Raw genomic sequence first — 21,972 nt, 5'->3', positions numbered from 1 at the left:
CACACACACACACACACACACACACACATTGTTGGACCAAATCAAATCTTTAGAAATAATATATCCATCTCGTTTTCTTTTTTTTAAGAGAAATGCTCACATTTTTAAAGGGCTTCAGTGGGACGTGAGAGGCATTTCAACCCCATGTTGGTGGGCAGCGGATTTTCAACACAGCTCGCAATTTAGGTATGAATCATCTCTGTGTACGGCACTGCAATATGGCTATTAAGAAAAATGAAATAGACTGTTGCAGCACATCAGCGCAGTTTTTTATTATGCTTTCCAACATCACGCTCTGAATGGAAACTGTTGCTCCCTGTAAAGCATCATTAAGATGGCACCCCTCGAAAAAACATTTCTGTTTAATTGGGTAGTCAAGGGAAAAAAAGAGACCCTTACTCTAAAAATCACACCTCCAGATTGTTTTTTCTTTCCTTCTCAGGAGTAACACACAACGGGAAGTAGCAGCCATCTTTGGAAATGTAAGAAATATTGCCACTTTCATGTAGATGTGGTACTGTTTCTGAACCTAGCTGGAGGGGCCAACTGAAGGATCTAAATTAATTTCCAAGGGACCCTCAAAGTTGTTAACAGTGAGTGATGTAAGGCTCTTTGTAATAACACGGCTCACGGCTCATGCTCAACAAAAGTATTGACACATATCTCTATTTTATTTACCTTTAGCATCCAGTGAAAAGTTCACTGCAGAAATGACATTTACATTCTCATGAATACACATTGGCTTCTGTATGTTGTACTGTAGGGTAAACACATCCATACACAGAGCCATCTCCCAGGAGAAACCCTCGTCTATTTACCTCCTCTGAGTATAACCACAACATCAAAATGCCTGACAATTCGCAGAAATGTGTCGACACTAATTAAATCATGTCTTAAATATAAGCTTTTATAAGCTGGCTTTTACCCAAATGTGCCATTTTTCTCTGTCAGCTGTCTGAGGGGGGGGGGGGGGTCAGTTCTTGTCACCTAATCACATTTGACAAACAAAGTTAAGGTGTGTATTGAATCCATCAAAAGATTGAATCAAAGCATAGCTTTCAGTGCAGATGCTCTTTCATTTACCCGGGCTGTGTGTAGATGCAGGAGAACAGCAAGTGTATATTTCTGTGCACTTTTTGTGTTTTTCTATTTTCCAACTAGATAGTCAGGCTTTGAAGATTATAATACACTTATAAATATGACAATAATTACTTTTTTTTTTATTTGACCAGGAAGGAGCTTCACTGAGACTAAACGTCTCTTATACAAGAGTGACTTGCACACAGAACATAGAAGTTTAAAATGTGTAACAGAGACACATCAGCATATGCATTGCATTGGTATGCATGGAATTATAGTACAGCAATGTCCAACTAGGTTTGAGGTCATTTAGATAGTGTCCACCACAGATCACTGACAAGTTGGTTATCACACTTTTAAAATGTCCTGCTTATATTTAATAAATATTGCTTAATCTTCCATTGTTTCCTACCAAATATCAATATCTCCCACAGTGGCTATAACACAGACCTGCAGTATAACACTTCAAATCTGAAGAAAGTAATGAACAAAACAGATCAGATCAAAAAGGAAATGTAAAACTGATTAAATAACAGCAGTCTGTACACCATTACGAGATATACAAACAGAAGATAAGCAACAATATATTACAATAATTAAGACATAATCCTAAAAATACTGATGTTCACATCCTAAAATTCTTACAGAATAAAAAACTCTAAAGCACAAAGAATGCTTTTGAGAGCAAACGGAGCCATTTGCCAGGTTGGGGTGATGCCCAGCTTTTATATAATTTGTCATGTGTCATAGCGTAAATTACCCCAAAATTGACTCTCCGCCATTACGACTTTGAATAAGAAGCAAAAGAAGTGGAAATTTGGAAGAGGAAGCCGGGTGGAAAAAAGGTAGTGGGAAGAGCCAAGTCTATGAACTAATGCAGATCCATGGGGGCCCTCTAATGCATCCTGGCCATTATCAGACACCAAAAGCTGGCATATCAATTTGAAAAGAGCAAGCTGGGACCTCATTGTTCACCTCACTACACAACATTTCACTGGCCTGCATGCAGATGCAATTCTGAGGACACACAAATAAAACCTTTTTTTATTTGTTGTTAAGCTCATTACATCCCCAACTTCATTAAAAGAAGGAAGACAGAAGCCGAGGGCAAGAAAGAGCTGTTTGAATAATTTGACAAACACTGTGATTTCCTTATATCAACTAGCTAATTATTGTGCCAGAACTTCTACAAACACTGAAAACATGTTAGGTCAGTCGAGGACTATCACTTTTGATTTTCTTTTCTTGTTATACGAGGGGGAAATATCCCCAGCCAAACACAAGCAAAATATGGTTCTCTCCTTTGTTAAGCAAAAAAACAAAACACACTTAATAAGTGGAGAACGTAATGAAGAAAGTGAATGAAAAGACCTCAAAGCCTTCGTGTAACAACATAACCAACACCGAAGACATGAATTGTAACTTATTTTTCTCTCTCATAATATTAATATATTCATGAATTCATTAGAAATTATCTGATGCAAACACCTGCAGAGAAAAGAAATACAGTATTGGTTGCAAATTTGCATAAATGTCTTTAAGGCTTGACAACGACGTGGGCAAAATCAAGATGCACTGCAAGTGGGCGGAGGGATAAATACACAACATCTTGATTGTGGCTCTGCGAGGGACTTCTCTCAAAGTACAGCACTTAGCAGAAAAGACAAGCATCATTTAAGAGAAATGATGCGGTCGAAGAGAGGCCTTACTCTGTCCTCATCTTATCTGTGGACCAAATTGATTGTTTGTACTTTTGTGGGTGAAAACATACTCTAGGGATGCTGCTTTCATCAAGTAAAACCCAGCCAAGTGTCCCTAGTGCATTAGTCTGCTGTCTGCTGTTTACTTATCCTCCTGACTCCTGAGCTTTGGTCATATAGCCCTAATGCAGGTTTTAGAAATCTATTCGGTCCATTATTGGGGGAAATTAATTAAATGGGCTGAATAGAAAAGGCTTTCACTTCAGACACATCTCTATTGTGAGGAGATTTTGTGGGCATGTTATGTCTCTCTGCTGCTAACAACAATACACATTAACTGTGCTGTTTGCCATTAGTGGGATAAAAGATTGTGATTGCTTAATTCCTTTAAAGAAAGCTTGGGGTAAAAAGTAAATGAAATATGGTTAATGGACTAGGTATGGAAATATACACAACATTCCGTTTTTCCTTTCTTCTTTGTGTTGTGTTGCACATCACGGCACCGCGGTTTGCACAAAAGGGTGAAAAACAAGGAACGTGGCATTCAAGGACAAATCTGATGGCAATTTCAGAAGCCATTTAAATGTTTTGACACATTTGACAAAGTTTTAGTCACATCCCGTGCCATTTAAAATTAATTTGATGCATTGTAAGTGGTGTGGAGAGACAGAAATAAAACATTAGCATTTTGTTCTTATGTTTTGTTTTTCTTCCAGGCCACTCTTGTTTGCTCATATTTAGCGTTGAGTGGTTGAAGGTGCAGTAGCATGACTACATTAACTTTTCTTTTTGTGTGTAACCCCAGTTATTCATTAAGGCATGGACTACAACAAAGATTGGAAATTTACCAGGGTGAAATATGATAATATTACATCTTTGGAAAATTAACAGGTTTTTGATACATTTGAACAATAGTTAGCGTGTTGGAGTAGTTTGAAAAATGTAACACCATCCAGACATTTTACTTGTCTCATTTATCCCTTGTACAGCTTTGGCTCCTAATGACTCGGCTTCTGCCCACGGGGATCTGAGCTGGAGCCAAAAGTGATAGTGGGTCCAAATTGAGATTTTGGAAGGAAGAAGCCTATCACCTATAATGACCCACAAAAAACAGTGAGACTCATTTTTCACTGATTTGAGCTGCTATTTATCCTACAAATTATGTTAATATATTAAATACTTGTTTGGTTTCCATGCAACACAGTACTATATTCTTTGACTGAATAGAAGTCATAGAAAGGCGGTGAAGTTGGAGGGTGTTAGTGTTACCACACTGGATGGTTTTGTACCATTTGGATGGTATCCCCTGATAAAAGGTTGTAGATACAGTCCAGTGAATCGGCCCCTTGCCTCCCTCTCTGGGTATTATGGATCAGACGGACATGGCACTGAGTTCAATGGGCTCCACACACAGTTACTGATGATGACCGACAACACCAAAATGTCATTTGAGTTCATTACGAGGCTAAATATTTGGTTGCAAAGTCATAGCTCTGTCAAGGTAGAAGCTTACATCTGTTCATATATTTGTATTATTCAATGCAGGTGTATAAACCAAAATCCCCCTCAAACACAAGCTCACACTTACACTCATACTCATACACACATGCTAATACACACACGCTCATACTCATTACGTTATTACATTTGCCTGTGTTTTACTTTGATTTTTATGATGTTTTTTTTTATATTTTGCCATCAGTATTATGAAGTCATATTATGTGTATTAATCTTTTGTTCTCTAAATTGTGCAAATAAACTTAAAAAAAAAAAAGTTATCTGAAACACTTGAAGGATAGTGGGAATGTTTTCTTACTTAATTCTACTGTAAAACAGAAAACTAAGAAAACACTTCTTGCTTTCTTATTCAGTCACAAAACAGAACCGAGTTCGGAGAGGCCAAATCCTTCACACCACAGGGAGAAACCCTAATGATGTCCCTTATTTATATGCATGTTACGTCACAACAGTGATGGACGTTCGAGGCGCTGGACTCTGCGTTCACATGTTGTTAGGTCTGGGCAACAACATCACTTTGGATGAGGTTGGGAAACATTGTGGTTTTGATTAATGTTAATGAAGTACGACGTGCTTCAACTTATGGACAACTTTATTTAACCAAGGCCGACACATTTAAGTGTTTTGAGTGCAAAAATATAAAATATAAAAATGTTGTCCCTTTAACCTGAATTGTGTATAAATTAACATTAAGAGCTTTTTAGTCATTAAAATAAACATAAAGCTACCAATTGTATACCATATTCGTCACCCAGTGTTGTGTGCAGCTGCAGTGTGCCATCTACACTTTCTAAAATGTTACAATGTTATTTTCTTCACATCAGAAAAATACATGTTTTTGCAAAGAAAGGCAACAGAAGCGCAACTAAATTTGAATTTCAATCAGCTGTGTGTGGAAAAATTGAGCCATTGAAAGAAATAAAAAGAGTGTACAGCAAAGAAAAGTAGGTATAATCAAGGTCAATCAGGTATTTCAAAAGGACTAGTGTGTAGGATTTAGGAGGATTTATGGGAAGACATGGAATATAATATTCATCAAATCACCTGAAACTAAGAAGCGTTGTGTTTTCCTGAGTTTAGAATGAGCCCTTCATATCTCTTCCACGGACAATGGGCAAATCAAACTCTGGCTGTACAGAGGGTCTTCCCCACTTGTGTCACCTGAAGGCCACCGTAGATTCTTTACATGCTTGGAAAGGAAGGCGTGAGGACCTTCAAACTCTGTGAAGAGCATTAGAAAAGCACAGAACACAAATAGATGTTTTTTTCAATGTAATGCGATGATATCTGCTCCAATACAATCATTAACCTGTTTAAATGAATCTTTTCTCTGCTGATGAATATTTTGTCATAGCTTCTGAATTACTGACATAATTCTGTCCGTTTACTTTTGGCATTAATATACAGTAGCTTCTGATTTTGACTACAACTCAATATTTTGAATTTTTGTTTTGTTCAAAGCAAACGCAACCACTCGTTTTAGAGGATTTGTTTCAGGACACCCATTAAGTGAGTATTTTGTTTTCAAGATGCGTCATTTTATATTTGGAAATGTTCTATCGTCTCCATTGATTTCATCCAATGTGCGTGTGCGTGTGTGTGTGTGTGTGTGCGGTGCTTTAGGTTGGGCCTTTTCTATCCCAGTAGATAGGAAAAATACATTTCCTCCTGCAACTAATACATTCCTGTCACTGTGAACTGCCAAGTCAAACCATTATTTAAGCTGACTGCCACCTGAGCAATCCCCGTCATCTTTAAACATGATAGTAACTGCTGTGTTGCTTCAGGCAAAATGCAGCTTCAAGACCCCTGCGAGTCTCAAGGCATAATGTAACCAAACCGGGGTGACTTAGTTCACTTGATATTAGGAGTAATGGAAATAAAGAAGAGACCTTTAGGCATAAAAATGTATTTCATAAAGCGCCGCAGTTTGTGTTAACTATATCTCCGTGATGATTAACAAACAGGTCGTCTCCCAATTTGAATATTATATGATTTTCACAATCAGAAAATGCATAAATTTGTTTTCGTAACCTAATCACAGGTAAAGTATGTGTCTACCACACTGCGACAGTTATTAAACTAATTAATCACATGCAAACCTGTCAAATATGATTCTGCACCCGCTTTGTTTCACTTTGATTAAAACTGAAATAAGTGTGTGTGTGTTAAATAGAGAGAGACAGAGAGAGAGAGACTGATAGGGAGGCAGATAGGACTCAAGCAAAGACAGTGCGCTTGAACATACAACTTGTGGAAGGCCTTTATTTGGTGCTTAAAATGCACTTTGTGAGCCAAAACTATTGTCTAAGTGCTGAGGAAGTGATAAGAGCCTATGTTGATGCGATGCATTATGGTCCCCGAGCACAAATGATTCATGAAAAAAAGGGCACACATGCATGTCATTTGCGAAGTAAAAACTGGGATTTCAATGAATTATTACTACAGAGAGTGAAACTTGTATCCCGTGTGCCATGAAATAAAACTGAGGCAAAGAAAACAACTATAGGAAATTCTGTATTTCTCACTGCAAACATTTAGAACTTGCTCATCCAGGCTCCAGATAAATTGTTTTTGCTGTTATAACCGGCAGTCTACATTGTACATAGCACGCAGGATTGCTGCTGTTTCTATCAGCATCTCACAATCACATCATCAGTGGACAGTGCACCCCTAAAGGCTCCAGACGGGCTGGATTAATGAACAGACTTATGGTACCGCAAGGGACAAGCAGCCAGAGGACGGAAAACGGCTGGTAGAAGAAAATTACCTTTGTTTTTAAATTTTTTATTATTGGCTACCACTTTAAAATCCATATTTAGTCAAAGAAATCTGAAACTTAACTGACCATCAGTTGAATCAGATGGTGAAAAATATCCAAATGCTGAGGTTCTGCAGGATATTCCTAATTCTATCACAGAAGGGAAACAATTTGTACTGAAATTTTAAAACGCGAACCACTTTTGAATTTAATCAAATCCCTGTAGCTGGCAATCAGGGGGGCAGATGATGATGAAAAGTGCATAAATAAAAGGTTTTACAAGGTCACATATCGGCTCTCTTTGACTGAACATCATGTGACGTTTTACCTCCGCCATCAGTCTGACTAAGGTATGCGCTCTCTCGGTATATAAATGGTTTATAAATGGGATATTATCCCAAATTATAACCACAAAACAACATTGAAACTTTTTCGAGGCAGCTTTTTAATGCATTCATCATCCTGTAACACCCACAAACTCTGGTCAAATCTCTGTACATTGGGAACCCATTGCATTTGATTTTATGGATCAAGGAGTTTCTATGCAACCAGCTCTGGCATGGTAAATGGAATGGCTGTCTATCTAATGAACCGGTTTTAAACACAAGTGTCCCCTAGGGCCATGCCATTTCCTCTTTTTTATTGTCTATTTATACCAATGAGATTATGTGCAATAATAAGCGCTTCGTTCTGATTAAGCATGCGGACAACGCGACCCAGGAGGCCTGTCTGATTCCCAGTCAGTCGCAGCAGAAAAACACAACGTTACAGAGATGACAGATTGGTTTGACTCTCGCCACCTCAGACGAAACGTTCCAGAAAAACAACGAGATTTGCGAAGAACAGCTGGCCTCATCAATGTCCAGCTCCTCCCAGAGCGAGTTTCTAATAGCAGGCCATTGAAGATGACCAGACCAATATTCTTATGGTAGGCGGACCTTATTTACACCAACATACAGTATCATTTCTGCAGCAGAAGCTCAGGGGATGTGATGTCAATAAAGACGCTCATTAACTTTTCCTCTGCTTCAATATAGTGTCCTAGTTTGTCAGCTGTCTGTGAGGAGGTTGCAAAAATGGTCAATCAGGATCCTAAAATCATTTGGCTGCCAATAACTCACTGATCACCAGCTGGCTTGAACACTAAGACTTTTGCCTTCAGGGGGGCAGCAGGGGGGGACTCTACATCCTTTGAGTGTAGGATGTGCTGCAATGGCTGCTTAAAAAGATAAGCAACATGGAATCACAGCTTGAACACTCATGTGAGGCAAAAAGACTGAAATATTGATTTACTATAAAAAAGGACATCGCCAGCCAAGTGTATTTATTAGTATTTTTAATGAGTTTATTTTCTGATTTTGCTCATGTTTGTGGCACACATCACTATAAATATTTAATATTTGTATCCCCATTCACATTCAGGGAAGATTTCAGATGTGAGAAACATGCAGTCAATCAATACTACATGTAGTTAAGGAACATGCATTTAAAAAGAGAATTGTGCAATATATGTTTTATTCCCATGGTCGAGTCCAATCAATGTTATCTCTCTTAAAGTCAGAGACCAGAGAGCTATAACTCCAGGCTTTGATGTCTCAGACAATCACAGAAATCAAATAATAGTTGTGGGAGGACTGATTTTTGGACAGATTTGAGGTTTATATGATGAAATTCTTTATCAAATCTGAACTCTAAAGATCACCCCCCACCCCCTGTAGCGCTTTCACCATCACCTTCTACATCTTTCTCATTTAACTCCCTATGGGATTTTAAATCTCGGCCAGATCACAGGCAAAGTCTTGGTGTGAATATTTGATAAAGCAACCCTAGACCACAGGAATGAAGTAATTGTTCTTCAAATGTTCCCTTTAGATTGGATTTATTATCAGTCATTTACATCTAGTATAGCCTGAGCTCTAACATCCAGTCATAAAATGCCGTCAATTTAAGCTCGGCAGTTCCACTCGTACTTTTGGGACAGGGGTTCAGACTGTATAAATCTCAAATGTTGACTGGAGCTGCAGTGACAACCCCATCAGTGATGATCCAGTGAACAGTGTCCTGCAGTACTAAAGGCCATCGTTGGTGAAGACATCTCAAACCGACAACATATTTCACGACACAGATTGTGTTAGGTGCATTTCTGGTTTAATTCCACGGAGACTGTCCACAGCAATGCGTCAACACGGCCAAAGTCTGACAAACGGTATGACAAAGTACATCACCAAACAGAAAATGTACCAGATAGGAAAATGGAGGTTGTTGAATTAAACAAGACATCCAGTTAGATATCTGTATTTTTGGATAATGTATGAACATTCACAGTGTTTCTGGGACACAATAATATTTTGATGTGTTCCCAGATTAATGTTTCTGCCACACACACCCTTTTGCCCAGCAAATTTAGGTGATCGGAATTACCTGCAGCAAAAAGGCAGAGTAGCTGCTTTCTTTTCTACAAGGTTGTTTGTAGTTGTCAGATCGTTGTCCCTGATAAACACTGGAGCTTACACAGTTTTGCATTCTTTATATGTAAAGTAAGAGATACGATCTCCATGGCTTTGTCTTTGTGATGGTACAATGGTGTGCAGATGCCTGTGTGAGAGTGGGGGGGGGGTATCTGGGTGGTTGCTGCAATGTCTTGTCATCCATTTAAGTTGTGCACATTCCGATCAACCTCTTTGGAGGTGCAAAGCTTGCCAACATTTCAACAACAGCCATTCATCCAGGCAATTAGACAACTACCAACAAAGTGTGAGTCAAATGTCAACGACAAAAGCTTGGTTAATTTGCCAAAAGGTCAGACTGTGTCTCATCAGCATCATAGGTTGGACACAATCCCTATTAATTGTGCACCTTCCTGGGAGACATTAGTTGATTATTTCATAAATAATTAATGTATTGTGATTGCTGCCAACATGTCTGCACCTTCCCATAACTCAGTTTTACATAAATGCACCTGCGGGGTAAACTGTTCATTTAAAGTTAAGGCGACAAAGTATTTTGAAGCAAAGGATTCTATCCTGTTTTGATAAAGCGAGAGGGAATCCTGCAAGTGCACATTCATATCCATCAGGCGTCCACACAAACAGGCGCGCAATCCGCCTCCAGTCAAAACCGCTTTGTATGCAATTACAAAAAAACTTGATCGTGAAGGTAAAAAGAGAAAATGCACTTCTCCATTCAAGACTATGTTAGATAAAAAAAAAATACGAGTTTGTAGGTGGGAATTCCCCTCGTGCGTGCTGAAACAGCTGTGCGTAAAAATGTGATTTAAATCTGTTCAGAAATGTTCCAAATTTGCATTTCACACATAGAAATATAAGCATTGTAATGAGTGTGTTGGGATATTACATGTTCTCAAATAACATTCATGATATTAAGAAGTGATTTTGTAAAACTGAAACTCACGCTGCTGTTGTGTCCGGACCAGTGCACCATCGCCTGGTTGTGCGCAGAGTCCCCCGATAGAGCAAAAGTCGAAGTGTCCAGGTGCGGCTCACTTTGCCTCGGGTTAGACCCTCTGCCTTCCTCCACAGTGCGCCGGTACTCGGGTCTGGAGTTGGAAACACCTTGGACAGTCTCCACAAACCTCTCTCTTGACTGAGCTTCTCCACTTGTACTCCTATCCATATTTTCGGTGTATGTTGTACCCACACCCCTTTTGACCCTCTTTCTTGTGTCAGGAAACGTGTTTTCTAACATTATATTCGCTGTAGGTCTCCCTTGGTTGTCCTCGTAAGTGTTAGGCACACTTTTTACCAGGTATTTCGAGACGAGTGTGACAGTTTGGTGCCGTTTTGTTGCCGATCAGTCCCTCGTTTCCATGTCCACTCTGTGTTTCATTCCCCATATGCGTGCCATTGTTCGGGTTCAAAGCACCGGCTGCTTCCGAGTCAAAAGCACTCAAAACTTTAGTAATATTGTCGACTTTGACCTCCGTTGATTCGAGGGTTACACGTGCCTCCAGCAGCGTTACCTCCAGGCGATCAAATCTGTCGTCTGCTCTGGAAGAGGTTATTTCCGCTTGAACAACAAACTTAGGGGGAAAGGGGCACAGAAATACGAAAGACAAAAGGGAAAAACTCCAAAATGACCACGGTCCCATTGTGTTCTTTCAAACTGATAGTCTGCCAGCGGGGAGAAAAAAGATGTGGTAACTTCGAAAACATTCAGGGTATATTTTTTTACGAGCAAGAAGCCATTCAGCAGACCCGCTCACGTCCAGGAATTTGTCAAAGTGAGGGACCAGTTGGGGAGGCGCTGCGCATCAGACAAACGCGCCGACGGAGAGTGACTACAGGAACGATCTGAGCTCATTGTACATGAGGATGTTTGGAAAAAAGGTTTTTAAAAGACTGAAATCATTTAAAAAATGTCCCACGGTTTTATTTTCATCTGACACGGCAGTTTTTATTTAGGAACTACTCAAAGGCTATTTATGTAAACCTATAAAAGTTATACAAATTACCTTGATTGACTTGATTGAGCGGTTGACAGCTAAATATGGCTGATTTGTGCTTTGCAGAACAGTGTTGTGTTCACGATGTAGCAACATTTTAGCCTCTGAAACGACAGGAAAAAAACATCATTTACTTGCATCAATCAACTCCGGATTCATCTGTCAATTGTGCACGCGCGTGCGCATGTGACTGAGTACATTTTGGGAAAATTCAGTTGGACTTCCTGATAAAGATCCAAACATACTACTGATATCGTTTGATGTGCAGGGTTTTCTACTGTGCCCGTTTTTCTGGTGACACTGTAAGACTTTTTAAAAATAGGGCACGAACAGATTGCATCTGAGGCACTTCTACTGCACAACCGCCCAGGAAACAAAGACGAGCCTTGAAGTCATACTATATGTTTGCTGTCATCTTCATGACCTGTCATCCCACACAGGTAACAAGCCTCCAACAACTCGGTTTTAATCTTATCAACTTCACATTTTATATAATTAATCCGTTCACATTTGAAAAATGTAACTTTCTCCAAATCAATAGGCTATGTGAAAGTTATTAGTTTCAATTAGAGGAGTGAAATGAATCCTGAAAGGCTATTTCTATTTCCTGCTGACAGAGCTCTCATAAATTGTACGTTAGTCTTGTGATAAAAAATAAATAACCTTTTTTTACTCAGAAAAATGATTATGATGCCTGGTGATAAAGAGCTGAAACACACGTTAGATACGTTTGCTTCAGCTGCAAGACAGCTGCCCGAGGGAGAACCATCAAGAGAAGGATTTCCATATTCTTCAAGGACGACAAACACATCTTTGGATCACAAGAACAGGACAAAGAATGTAACTTGAATCTGTCCTCGTATCGTGAGGACGGATGTTACATATATTTTTTAAATAAAGTGAGCGCAATTACTCCTTTCTGTTGAAGGTTAAACTAATCCAGGACCTGACGATACTCAGCACAAACTTCCTCACTTGCAAGAACATTTCAAATAGTCCTGACTCTTAGTCATGAGAGAAAGTGTAGAAGTGAAGAGGGAACAATTACTGTGCAGCCAACTGTCCTAGACTACTCTTCATTGTGCACAGTGAATACAATGTCTGAACATTTGTATAACATATATTTTCAGAAATTACATGTAGGATTGCAGCTTTTGCTGTAGGCCTAATGTAGATGAACTTTTGGCTGCAAAATGAGGCATCTGCTGTGCTGTAAAACCTGCTGTAGTGTGGGGGATAAGAACATGCTCTGTCCTTGAAAGCTGCATAGTGAGAACTAAGCACCAAAGAACCCACTGGAAGGACTGACATTGACATGAGTTCATTGCTGAGAGCAGCACCTTCTGATCGTGCACACATCCTGCAGACAGCGCAGTGAAAACAGCAATCCAAAGGATAGCCAGCTGCCATCCTCCTCAGAGGGCTCACGTCTTGGTCACCATTTTTTGGCACGGCTGTACAAACAAATTGAGATTCATACAAGTGAGGGCTACGGGCAGCAGGTGCTACTGTTACAAATCTGCCGCACGACAGACAGCTCACTCTCTCTACAGGCCATTCCCGCCAGAACGCCTCTGCAATGAAGGGGTAATTGGACTGATCACACTCTGTTTACCCATTATGCTGCTAAAATGAAGTGGGTTGTTCCCAAACACACTGTGACAGTCCGGGGAGGAAGGAGGAGCCTCTTCCATCAATGACACGTCTTTTAATCTGTACTAACCTTGGCCCGGGAGAGCATTGTGCACATTGTGGTGTGTTTGTGTCTTGGTGCACGTGCGTGCGTGCGTGATTGCGTGCATGCGCGTGCGTGTGTGTGTGTGTGTGTGTGTGTGTGTGTGTGTGTGTGAGTGTGTGTGAGAGAGAGAGACAAAGAAAGATCTGTGTTTATATGAGAACAAATATCCTGGGGGAAGAGTTTTAATGTGCCTTAGTTTGGTCGTCTATGCCCCACATGCAGTGTGTGCTTAAACTATGACAAGGAATATTGCATATCTTCCTGGATAGAGAAGATTTCCGATTCTGCATATATCTGCACCAAAGTGAAAGAGAATGAGAGAAAAAGAGAGATGAGAGGGCGAGAGTGAAAACTGTGTATATCGGTGTAGCTCATTCAATTTTATGTGCTCTCCTCCCCAGTGTAGATCATTAGCAAGATTATCAGATGTAATCATCTCATTGTGGTGGGGCATAACTCAGACAGTCCCTGCAAACGGCCCCATCCTCTCTCCTGTTTCTACTGAAGACAGGGAGCAAACTCTAAAGCTTTCAGGACAAAATCCCATTTGTGCATCCGCTGTCTGCATCCCAAGCTTGTTAGTTCCAACACTTCAGTGATCCCGGTGGAGCAGACGCATAGGCAGCAGCAGGAACCATAATGGCCATCACCCAGACAGCTCACACTCTCATGCAGGAGATGAACAGCAAGGTGCACTCCCAGCCCGGCTATACCCATGCCATTAAAAGGGAGAAACTTTCTTTTATTGCAGATGGCAAAACACTTATTTTGTACCTCCTTCATCGTCTAGATGAAAGAAAGGCATTTTAAAATCACAGTGGGAGGAGTAGTTTAGGACGGTTTGCCACTGCAATAAACTGGCCCCGTCACTGAAGATACAACTCTCCTTGCTCATTGGTGAATCACTGGATTACTATTATCTCTTTGATGTCTTTGTTCTTGAGCCTTTTCCCTGTACATGACGAACACAGGGACGAGGCTGCCGAGATATCAGTACAATTTACTTGATCTCCCACAGCTGCAACTCATCTTTCACACACACGACTGTAATGTAACAGTTTGCAGGATTTGCTCAGATATGCTGGGTCAATTATACTTTCTGTTCCTCCATCCATATTCTTTAACAAGATCCATATTTTTTTTAAAGGATATTTCCAGTTTATTACCTACCTGCTGTAACCCGGGAACACAGAGATATGTCTACACAATGTGGGAAAACACAAGCAGTCAGATGATCAGACAGGTTGTAACCAAAAGTTTAGGTACATTATTATCAATATTATTATTATTATTATTATTATTATTATTATTAGGTACACCATTCTTTGGCGGTAAATTGCAATCCTGACTTCTGGAATTTACATTTATATACACCTAATTAAGCAACTGCAAAAAGGTCTCGTAAGAAAAATTACGTTTTCTATCAACATAATGAGGAAATTATGTAAATGAATGTATGGCAAAATGTTGATCCTGAGAATATCAGTAAAATGTTCACAGACAAGGTATTGCGTTTGTTTACCCTACACATTGCTGACAGAGCTTATAGTGTTAAACTGAGGGTTAACTGGAGAGTGGCAATACAATTAGTTACCATGTATTAACAGATTTACATAATATGAAAGAAGAATGGAAAAATTAATGAATTACTGTTTTAATGCGGTTTTATTTAATGGCATGTGATACAGCATCCTCCGCCGCCAAAATATAAAAAATATCTCAAGTTGATTTAGCTGCTGAATGCTGCTTCTTACACTTTCCTTAATAACAAGCATCTAACATTCAGTAATGTTCTGTCTTTGTCAACAATGTTATCTGACGTTACAAGTTCTTTGAAGAAACAGATTCATGGACGAAATTCAGCGACAAGAGGTGGCAACAAAACAGCTGCGACTAACTGCGAATAAATGCAGCCTAGCACGCAAACATTTATTAAAAGATGAGCTAACATTATTTTAACATTAGTCAACTGCTGTGGATGTGGATACAACATAAACATTGCTTTCAATCAGCTATCTTTTGTGTTGCTATTGGAAGGAATGAGTAAATGCCAGGATTAATGTCCACAGTCAACCCTTTAAATCTTCCTCTAGACGTGAGCTAAAGAAAAATCACGGTGGGACGATTTAGCTTCTTCTGTCAAGTTAAACCCAGACAATGAACAGTAGTTTAGTGAAGTCCAGCTTCTGAATGGGGCACATGTAGCTTAGGTAATGCTAGCGGAACAATAGAGAGAGAGTGCTTCTGTTCAAACAGTGACGATAGAAGAGGATGACAACATAGGAACAGTACACTACAAAGATGGTAACAGCTGTAGCCTGAAAATGCTTAGAAAACATAAATTAAAAATTCATGAGAAATATGGGGCTACAATGTCCCCGGAGGTAAACTATACGAAAGTGTCTTTAGTTCTTGTTGACTAAAATAAATAATTACATTTTTATCAAAATAATAAGACTTAATTAATCAAAATCAGGCGCCAAAATGAACATTGCAAGGTTAATAATAAGTGAAAGAAATTACTATTGTATATTAGACACATAATTTCTTTTGTTTCCTGATTAACAAGTTTTTGCATTATTTCTTTTTTTTTTTAAAGTAGAAAGAAATATGCATCACATAATATACATACAAACCCCCCCACGCTAAATCCCACAACTCCTCATCGCCACATAAACAATCGGCCTTGATTGTGAAGGTAAATATGCTCCATCATATGCAGCCGACACATATAATTAAAACAAGATTAAACTCAACAAACAAAACATCGCGAAATTAGGAAATACAAAACAATTACATATTGTTTTCCATGCATATAAGACTGTAAACGCGAAACATGCGACTCCCCACAGATTTTGATCCATGTCAGGAGCCCTCTAAATCTTTTAATATATGCCTCATTTTCTAATATATACATCCGATCTTCCAAACAATAGGAGATCTTCTCGAGTACTGCCACTCTTGTCATCTCAACAGCTCATTCTTGGACTGGACGCACCCCCTCAGTCTTTCATCCTCCGAGAATAATCAGTCTGTCGGCTTCTAATGTGTTTGTGTCCTCCCATTAAGACTGATCTATAACCTAGAACAATTAGTCTGGACGGTATTTAGGTTTTACACGTCATCTCTAAAGAGACAGGGTTGCTCATTGTAAATTAAAATTGTGGTCTCAGGTCTTAGAATGAACAGCTTGGGTAATACATTTGTGCAATGTCAACATGTCTGATTAGTCCCAGCAAAAACTCCACAAATAAAATTTGCATTGTAAAAAAACAAATTGACCCCTAACAAGGGGTGTTTCAGTGGATAACGCTGTCATTTCTGCTTTGTAGAGTTGGAAGTTTGTGAGTTTGCATGCTCTCTCCGTGCTACTCCAAAGTTCGGCGAAATTCATACTTAAAATTGACACACAGTACCTTGGCAAGAATGTGTGTTTCTGTCTTTGTCAACCATGTGATGGACTGACAACCTTTGCAGGATGGTTTCCTGTCTTGTGCCAAATGTACGCTGGTAAAGGCAACAAACCCATAGTAGGGTTATCACCATGTAAGGGGAAATTGAATGAATAAATTATTTCATCTGTTAAACCACTTCTGAGAGAATATGTGCGTGAACTTATATGGTTCTGAATAATGCCGTTTAATGCTTTTTGCTCAAATACATCGCCACAATTTGGCCAGCGAATATGACCAACAGATGTATTAATACAATTATAAAGCTGCTCTGTTCATTTCTAATGAACATGTTTGATTATTGCCACTGGAGAGCGAACGCCATCTGTTATCAAGCCGGAATTATTTGACCCACTTTGAAAATACCAGATCTGTCTTTTAAAAAAGTAGATACAAGCGATGTTATGCAGAAGAGCAGTTTGACTTGCATAAATGAACAACAACTTGTTTGAACTTTAGCGCAGTTGTTAGCATATGCCAGGTAGCAGGTCTTTCCCCCCCCTCGGTGAAATGTTGTCATGTTTACATTTCATCTTTGGAATGGAGCCTTTTTTTTTTTTTTTACAGACAAACGAAGAGTGAAGTATGATTAAAGCCATACTTGCATTATTGCCTGCATAATTACATTACAGTATGTTAAAGAGTCAAATTAAAGAGGCTATGGTGAGGTGAAACAAGACTCATCTGGTGCTAGATCCTACAGTATAAGGGTGATATTTATGTCTAAGAACAATGTGTACTGTTCAGTATTGGAGGAGCTCATTTACAGTTTATATAAATCTCTTTTTAAGTTAAAGTTATGGGAAACCATTCCCTGGATCTACAAAGTGACCTCTGTTTTCACTGGAACAGTATCAGTGAGACATCTTATGGACACAATCTTGATTCTCTGGTTTGTAGCTTAAGGACGTCTTTACTGAATGTTCACACATACTGCTTAGGATGTCAGACATTATTGTGGGAGGAATATATGCATGCTTAAAAATCGAGTGGTTTTCTTATTTAGGTTAGTTCCAGTAGGAGTGGATGGCAAACAACAACAGGAATAGATTAGATTAGAGAAGTGATAAAAACCTGCATGACACCGAGTTCATCCAAATCCCCTCTCTCCTTGTTAGCATTAGTATGATGTTGGGATAGATTTATAGCAGTATAACATGGCAAATTAAAAAGGAACCCGTACGTGTTTGGAATGACAACTGATATGAAATCTTCTCTGCTTCAACATCATAAACAAGTAATGGTTGTATCAGTTTACTGTTGTGTTATATTTTATGCTGACAAGAGAGAAGCCAGAGGAAAGAAATGTCTTCCCCATTATGGATTTAGTCCCACATTTACACATGGGCTGTGTGGGCTAACTCGAACTTTCAGCGGGTCTTTAGGCTTCCCGCACAGACTGAAAGGAAAGTCAATACTGCCTAAAACCCTCTGCAACTTTTCCAAGATTTAATATTTTTATTTTTTTAAATGAACACTTTAGAACTCGACCAAAGGTGATGTGTTCTCTGACCCCTTACTTGTTGGGGTCTTTTGGCAGGCAACTGCCTATGAACAACAGCCCTTCTCACTCACACACACACACACGCGCGCACACACACACACACACACACACACACACACATACATACACACACACACACACACACACTTTTTTTTGTCTCCCTCTCTTTCTCTCTCTGTCTTCCTTTCAAGTACATTCCCACCACCACACCCCACCCTCTCCCTGTCTATGTGCCTCCATTTGCACTTCCTCGCTTCTTTCCCATCTCGCCCCTTTTGAAGTCAGAGACAGCTCGAAATCCAACGTGGTTCTTCTTTTGGACAGCCAAGGGGAAATGGCTCAGAAAGAGGGGCTCAAGTTCGATTACAGCTGTTAATCAAAAATCTACACTGCCCAGCATGGCGTGATGTGAGAAATGATTTTGGTTTCAATCTGTCAAAGCCACTATATGTAACATGCACAGGCCTATACGAAGATATATTGTACTGTAAATCTGCACACACTCATTGGACAGAATTAGAAAAATGAAAACTCGCAAGGGCGAAACAAAAATACACACCCGTGAAGATGAAGAAATGAAAACGCCACCAAATATCCATGCTCAAGCTACTGTATCTTCTCTGGCTCAGTGCAACTCATTCACCAGCCTGATAGAATACCATTCTGCCAACCCTGAATTATGTTATTGAACATTTACTCTCAACATTTCTTTATTTTTTTATGTTATTGTAAAATCTTTCAAATTATTCTAATAGCATGTTTTTGTTTTTAGATTAATGAGACAATCCTGGTAGCAGCATGTATTGCTTTCTGCCAAATAGATTTTTGTTATCGTTTGTTGTTTTTGGACACTTTGGGGGGGTCTGCCAAAATACCAAATGTTCAAATACGCCACATAAGCAGTATTTTGATTTAGTTAAAAAAAAAATGTTTTTACTTTGGCAGTTCGGTCCATCATTTCCAATCAGAATTAATTATAAGTGTTGGGCAAGTTACTTGTCAAATGTATTCAATTACAAATTAAGTGACTTTTCCAACTACAACATCAAACGTAATTGGTTATATCACTCATGACTTCAGCACAACTCTGTCAAAGGTACTTTTTAACAACTCCAAACCCTCTACATCAGGGGTGTCAAACAAAACCGGTCCACCAAAGGGTCCAATCCGGTCCGCGGGATGACTTTGCAAAGTGTAAAAATTAGTTGTTTTGATCATAAAGTAAAATACTGTTCCAGATACCTGTGACAAAATGCCTTTGTAGATACACTGTGATCTGTAAGTTGTAATGCACATGTGTAAATGATAAACTGAGGCATAGTATTGTTGAAATTGCACATTCTTTTCTTTCAGGTTGTTCATAATGTTTTTTAAAAAGATAGTTAATTAAACTTGTACTTTCTTGCACTAAAACGAAGGGAAAAAATTGGAGTTGTCGTGATTCATTTAACATTAAAATATATATGATTTTACTGGTCCGGCCAACTTGAGATCAAATTTTGCTGTATGTGGCCCCTGAACTAAAATGAGTTTGACACCCCTGCTCTACATTGTATACCCGTCAGATATTCGTTAGCAATCCAACAAAAAACACATCTTTGAAATAATCCAGAAGTCACATTTCTCCTCTTTTTGTAAAGGCTAGCTCCCGACAGCGACACCAACACTTCCGCCACACAATCAGATTACAACAATACTTTAAAATAAAAGTTGAAAAAATGTACAGCTGATAAATTCAAATGGACATTGAATAAAATATTTTTTTGTGATTGTTTTTTCATCTCATTGGACTGTCATGGGAATGAACACTAATAATTCAGGCTGTCAGCATTCATTCAATAGCCAACACCTTTACGTGCTGCATTTGCATCATTATCCCATGGCCCCGTTATCTTTCATATTCATGCAGTGGAGTAGACTGATGGCGATGAATTGCCATGCCATGAGACTCACTTAATAGTTTTTCTTTTTTTTACTTTTCAATTTGAATACCAAGCTGTCACATTTACAGGCTCCGCTGTAAATCTCATACTAAAACTGTGCAAATAAAGAAAGTGAGACATATGTGTTAAAATTTCTCATTCCTCACAGTGCAAATGTATACTGTACCTAGAAGACCAGAGCAGAGCAGACAGCTAATTATAAAGCCGGGGTCAATTCAGGCCAAAATATGGAGACACATGAACTAGAAGGATGAGACAGCCTGGAGGACGAGATAGATAGATGGATGGAATCACTTTGATTTTATTACAAAATATTATATTTCATGAAAACAGGATCACACTAACTTGTTGAATAAATATATTGCTCTACCTGTGTGAATGAACAGCATAATAACATTGTCAAAATGTCATTTAAAGGCCCAATTAGTATTTCTCCACATTATTCCGTGGTATATGATCAAAAGTATATTGACACCCCTGTCTACATACTTTGGTGTACTTTTGTTCTTGGGCTTCTTACATAATTTGGACTAGGCCCTTGGTTACAATTAAGGAAATCTTGATGCTACAGCATAGAAGGATATTCTAGACAATAGTGTGCTTCCAACATTTTAAACACTTATGCAACATGACAATGCAATCATGCACAAAGTGAGGTCCATAAAAGGAATTTGTTTTCCGAGTTTGGTGTGGAAGACCTTGACTGCCCCTCACAGTCCTGAGCACAACCCCATCCATCACCTTTGGAATGATTTGGATTGTAGGCTGGGAGCAAGCCCCTATCACCCAACATCAGTCCCCAACCTCAATCATGCTCTAATGGATGAATGGGAGGAAATCCCTGGAGCCAGGTGCAGTCAAGATGGTTACAGTAGTATATTAATGGTTTTAGAATGAAGTTCAACAATCATATACATAAAGTGTGATGTTTAGGGCTCCACTTCTGACCGTGAAATGTAAATTTGAGGTATGGCAACCCCGTCACCTCAAAATTACAGTTATATATCCTACTGCTAATTTGCAGCGTTTTACAGGTGATATATACAGTATATGTATATAGACCTAAAGCCAAAATATATATAATAAACATTTGACTTTATAGTATATAAACCTAATTTATAGGAGACTGACGATGGTCAGTTTCTAAACTAAACATAATTTGAAAAGCATTTAAAATTCAACGCAATGCAACTTGAGGCAAATTATTGATTTTTTACTTCCTGAATTAAATATCAATTAATGTTGTATTCAGCGGATTCTAAATCCACTTTTAATATCAGGAAATATCATGTGACCACAATATGTATTTGTGTCCAGCTGGTCATCTATAGCTGGTGAATACATAGCTTGACACTTGATAAAGCCCCTGCACAACGTTTTTAATGAAAGCAGGCCTTCCTTCATAGGATGCAAGCTCCTGAAGTGAGATACAACAAGAGACAGAGCCATTCTCCTGCAGCTGTGCAGCTAAACTTAATATACAACTGATGAAAGCATATTTCAAACCATTTTTTTAATTACTGAAATGAAACCCATCCTCTTATGAAACCATAGATTGAAGACATTTTCAAGAGATGAAATTAAATATGTAAGGCCAATTCTTCTCTAATCCATCCATCGTCTACCGCTTATCCGGGGTCGGGTCGCGGGGGCAGCAGCTCCAGTAAGGAACCCCAAACTTCCTTTCTCCGAGCCACATCCTCCAGCTCCGACTGGGGGATCCTGAGGTGTTCCCAGGCCAGTGAGGAGATATAATCTCTCCACCGAGTCCTGGGTCTTCCCCGGGGTCTCCTCCCAGCTGGACGTGCCTGGAA

At 39.1% G+C, this 21,972-nt stretch overlaps 1 protein-coding gene across 1 annotated transcript in view; it reads right to left on the bottom strand.

Annotated features, from left to right (window-relative positions):
• The window catches only part of sorcs3b (sortilin related VPS10 domain containing receptor 3b), a 39,341-nt gene extending 27,989 nt beyond the window's left edge, over positions 1-11,352 (bottom strand). Inside the window, 2 exon segments of the mRNA XM_029450547.1 lie at positions 10,471-10,806; positions 10,808-11,352. Coding sequence (XP_029306407.1) covers positions 10,471-10,806; positions 10,808-11,167 — 696 coding nt within the window. The 5' untranslated portion in view covers positions 11,168-11,352.
• Positions 11,353-21,972: the final 10,620 nt, after the last annotated feature.

Source organism: Cottoperca gobio, chromosome 15, assembly GCF_900634415.1.
Source record: "Cottoperca gobio chromosome 15, fCotGob3.1, whole genome shotgun sequence".
In the NCBI taxonomy this organism is placed as follows: domain Eukaryota; kingdom Metazoa; phylum Chordata; class Actinopteri; order Perciformes; family Bovichtidae; genus Cottoperca; species Cottoperca gobio.
This window is presented reverse-complemented; position numbering and strand designations above follow the sequence as displayed.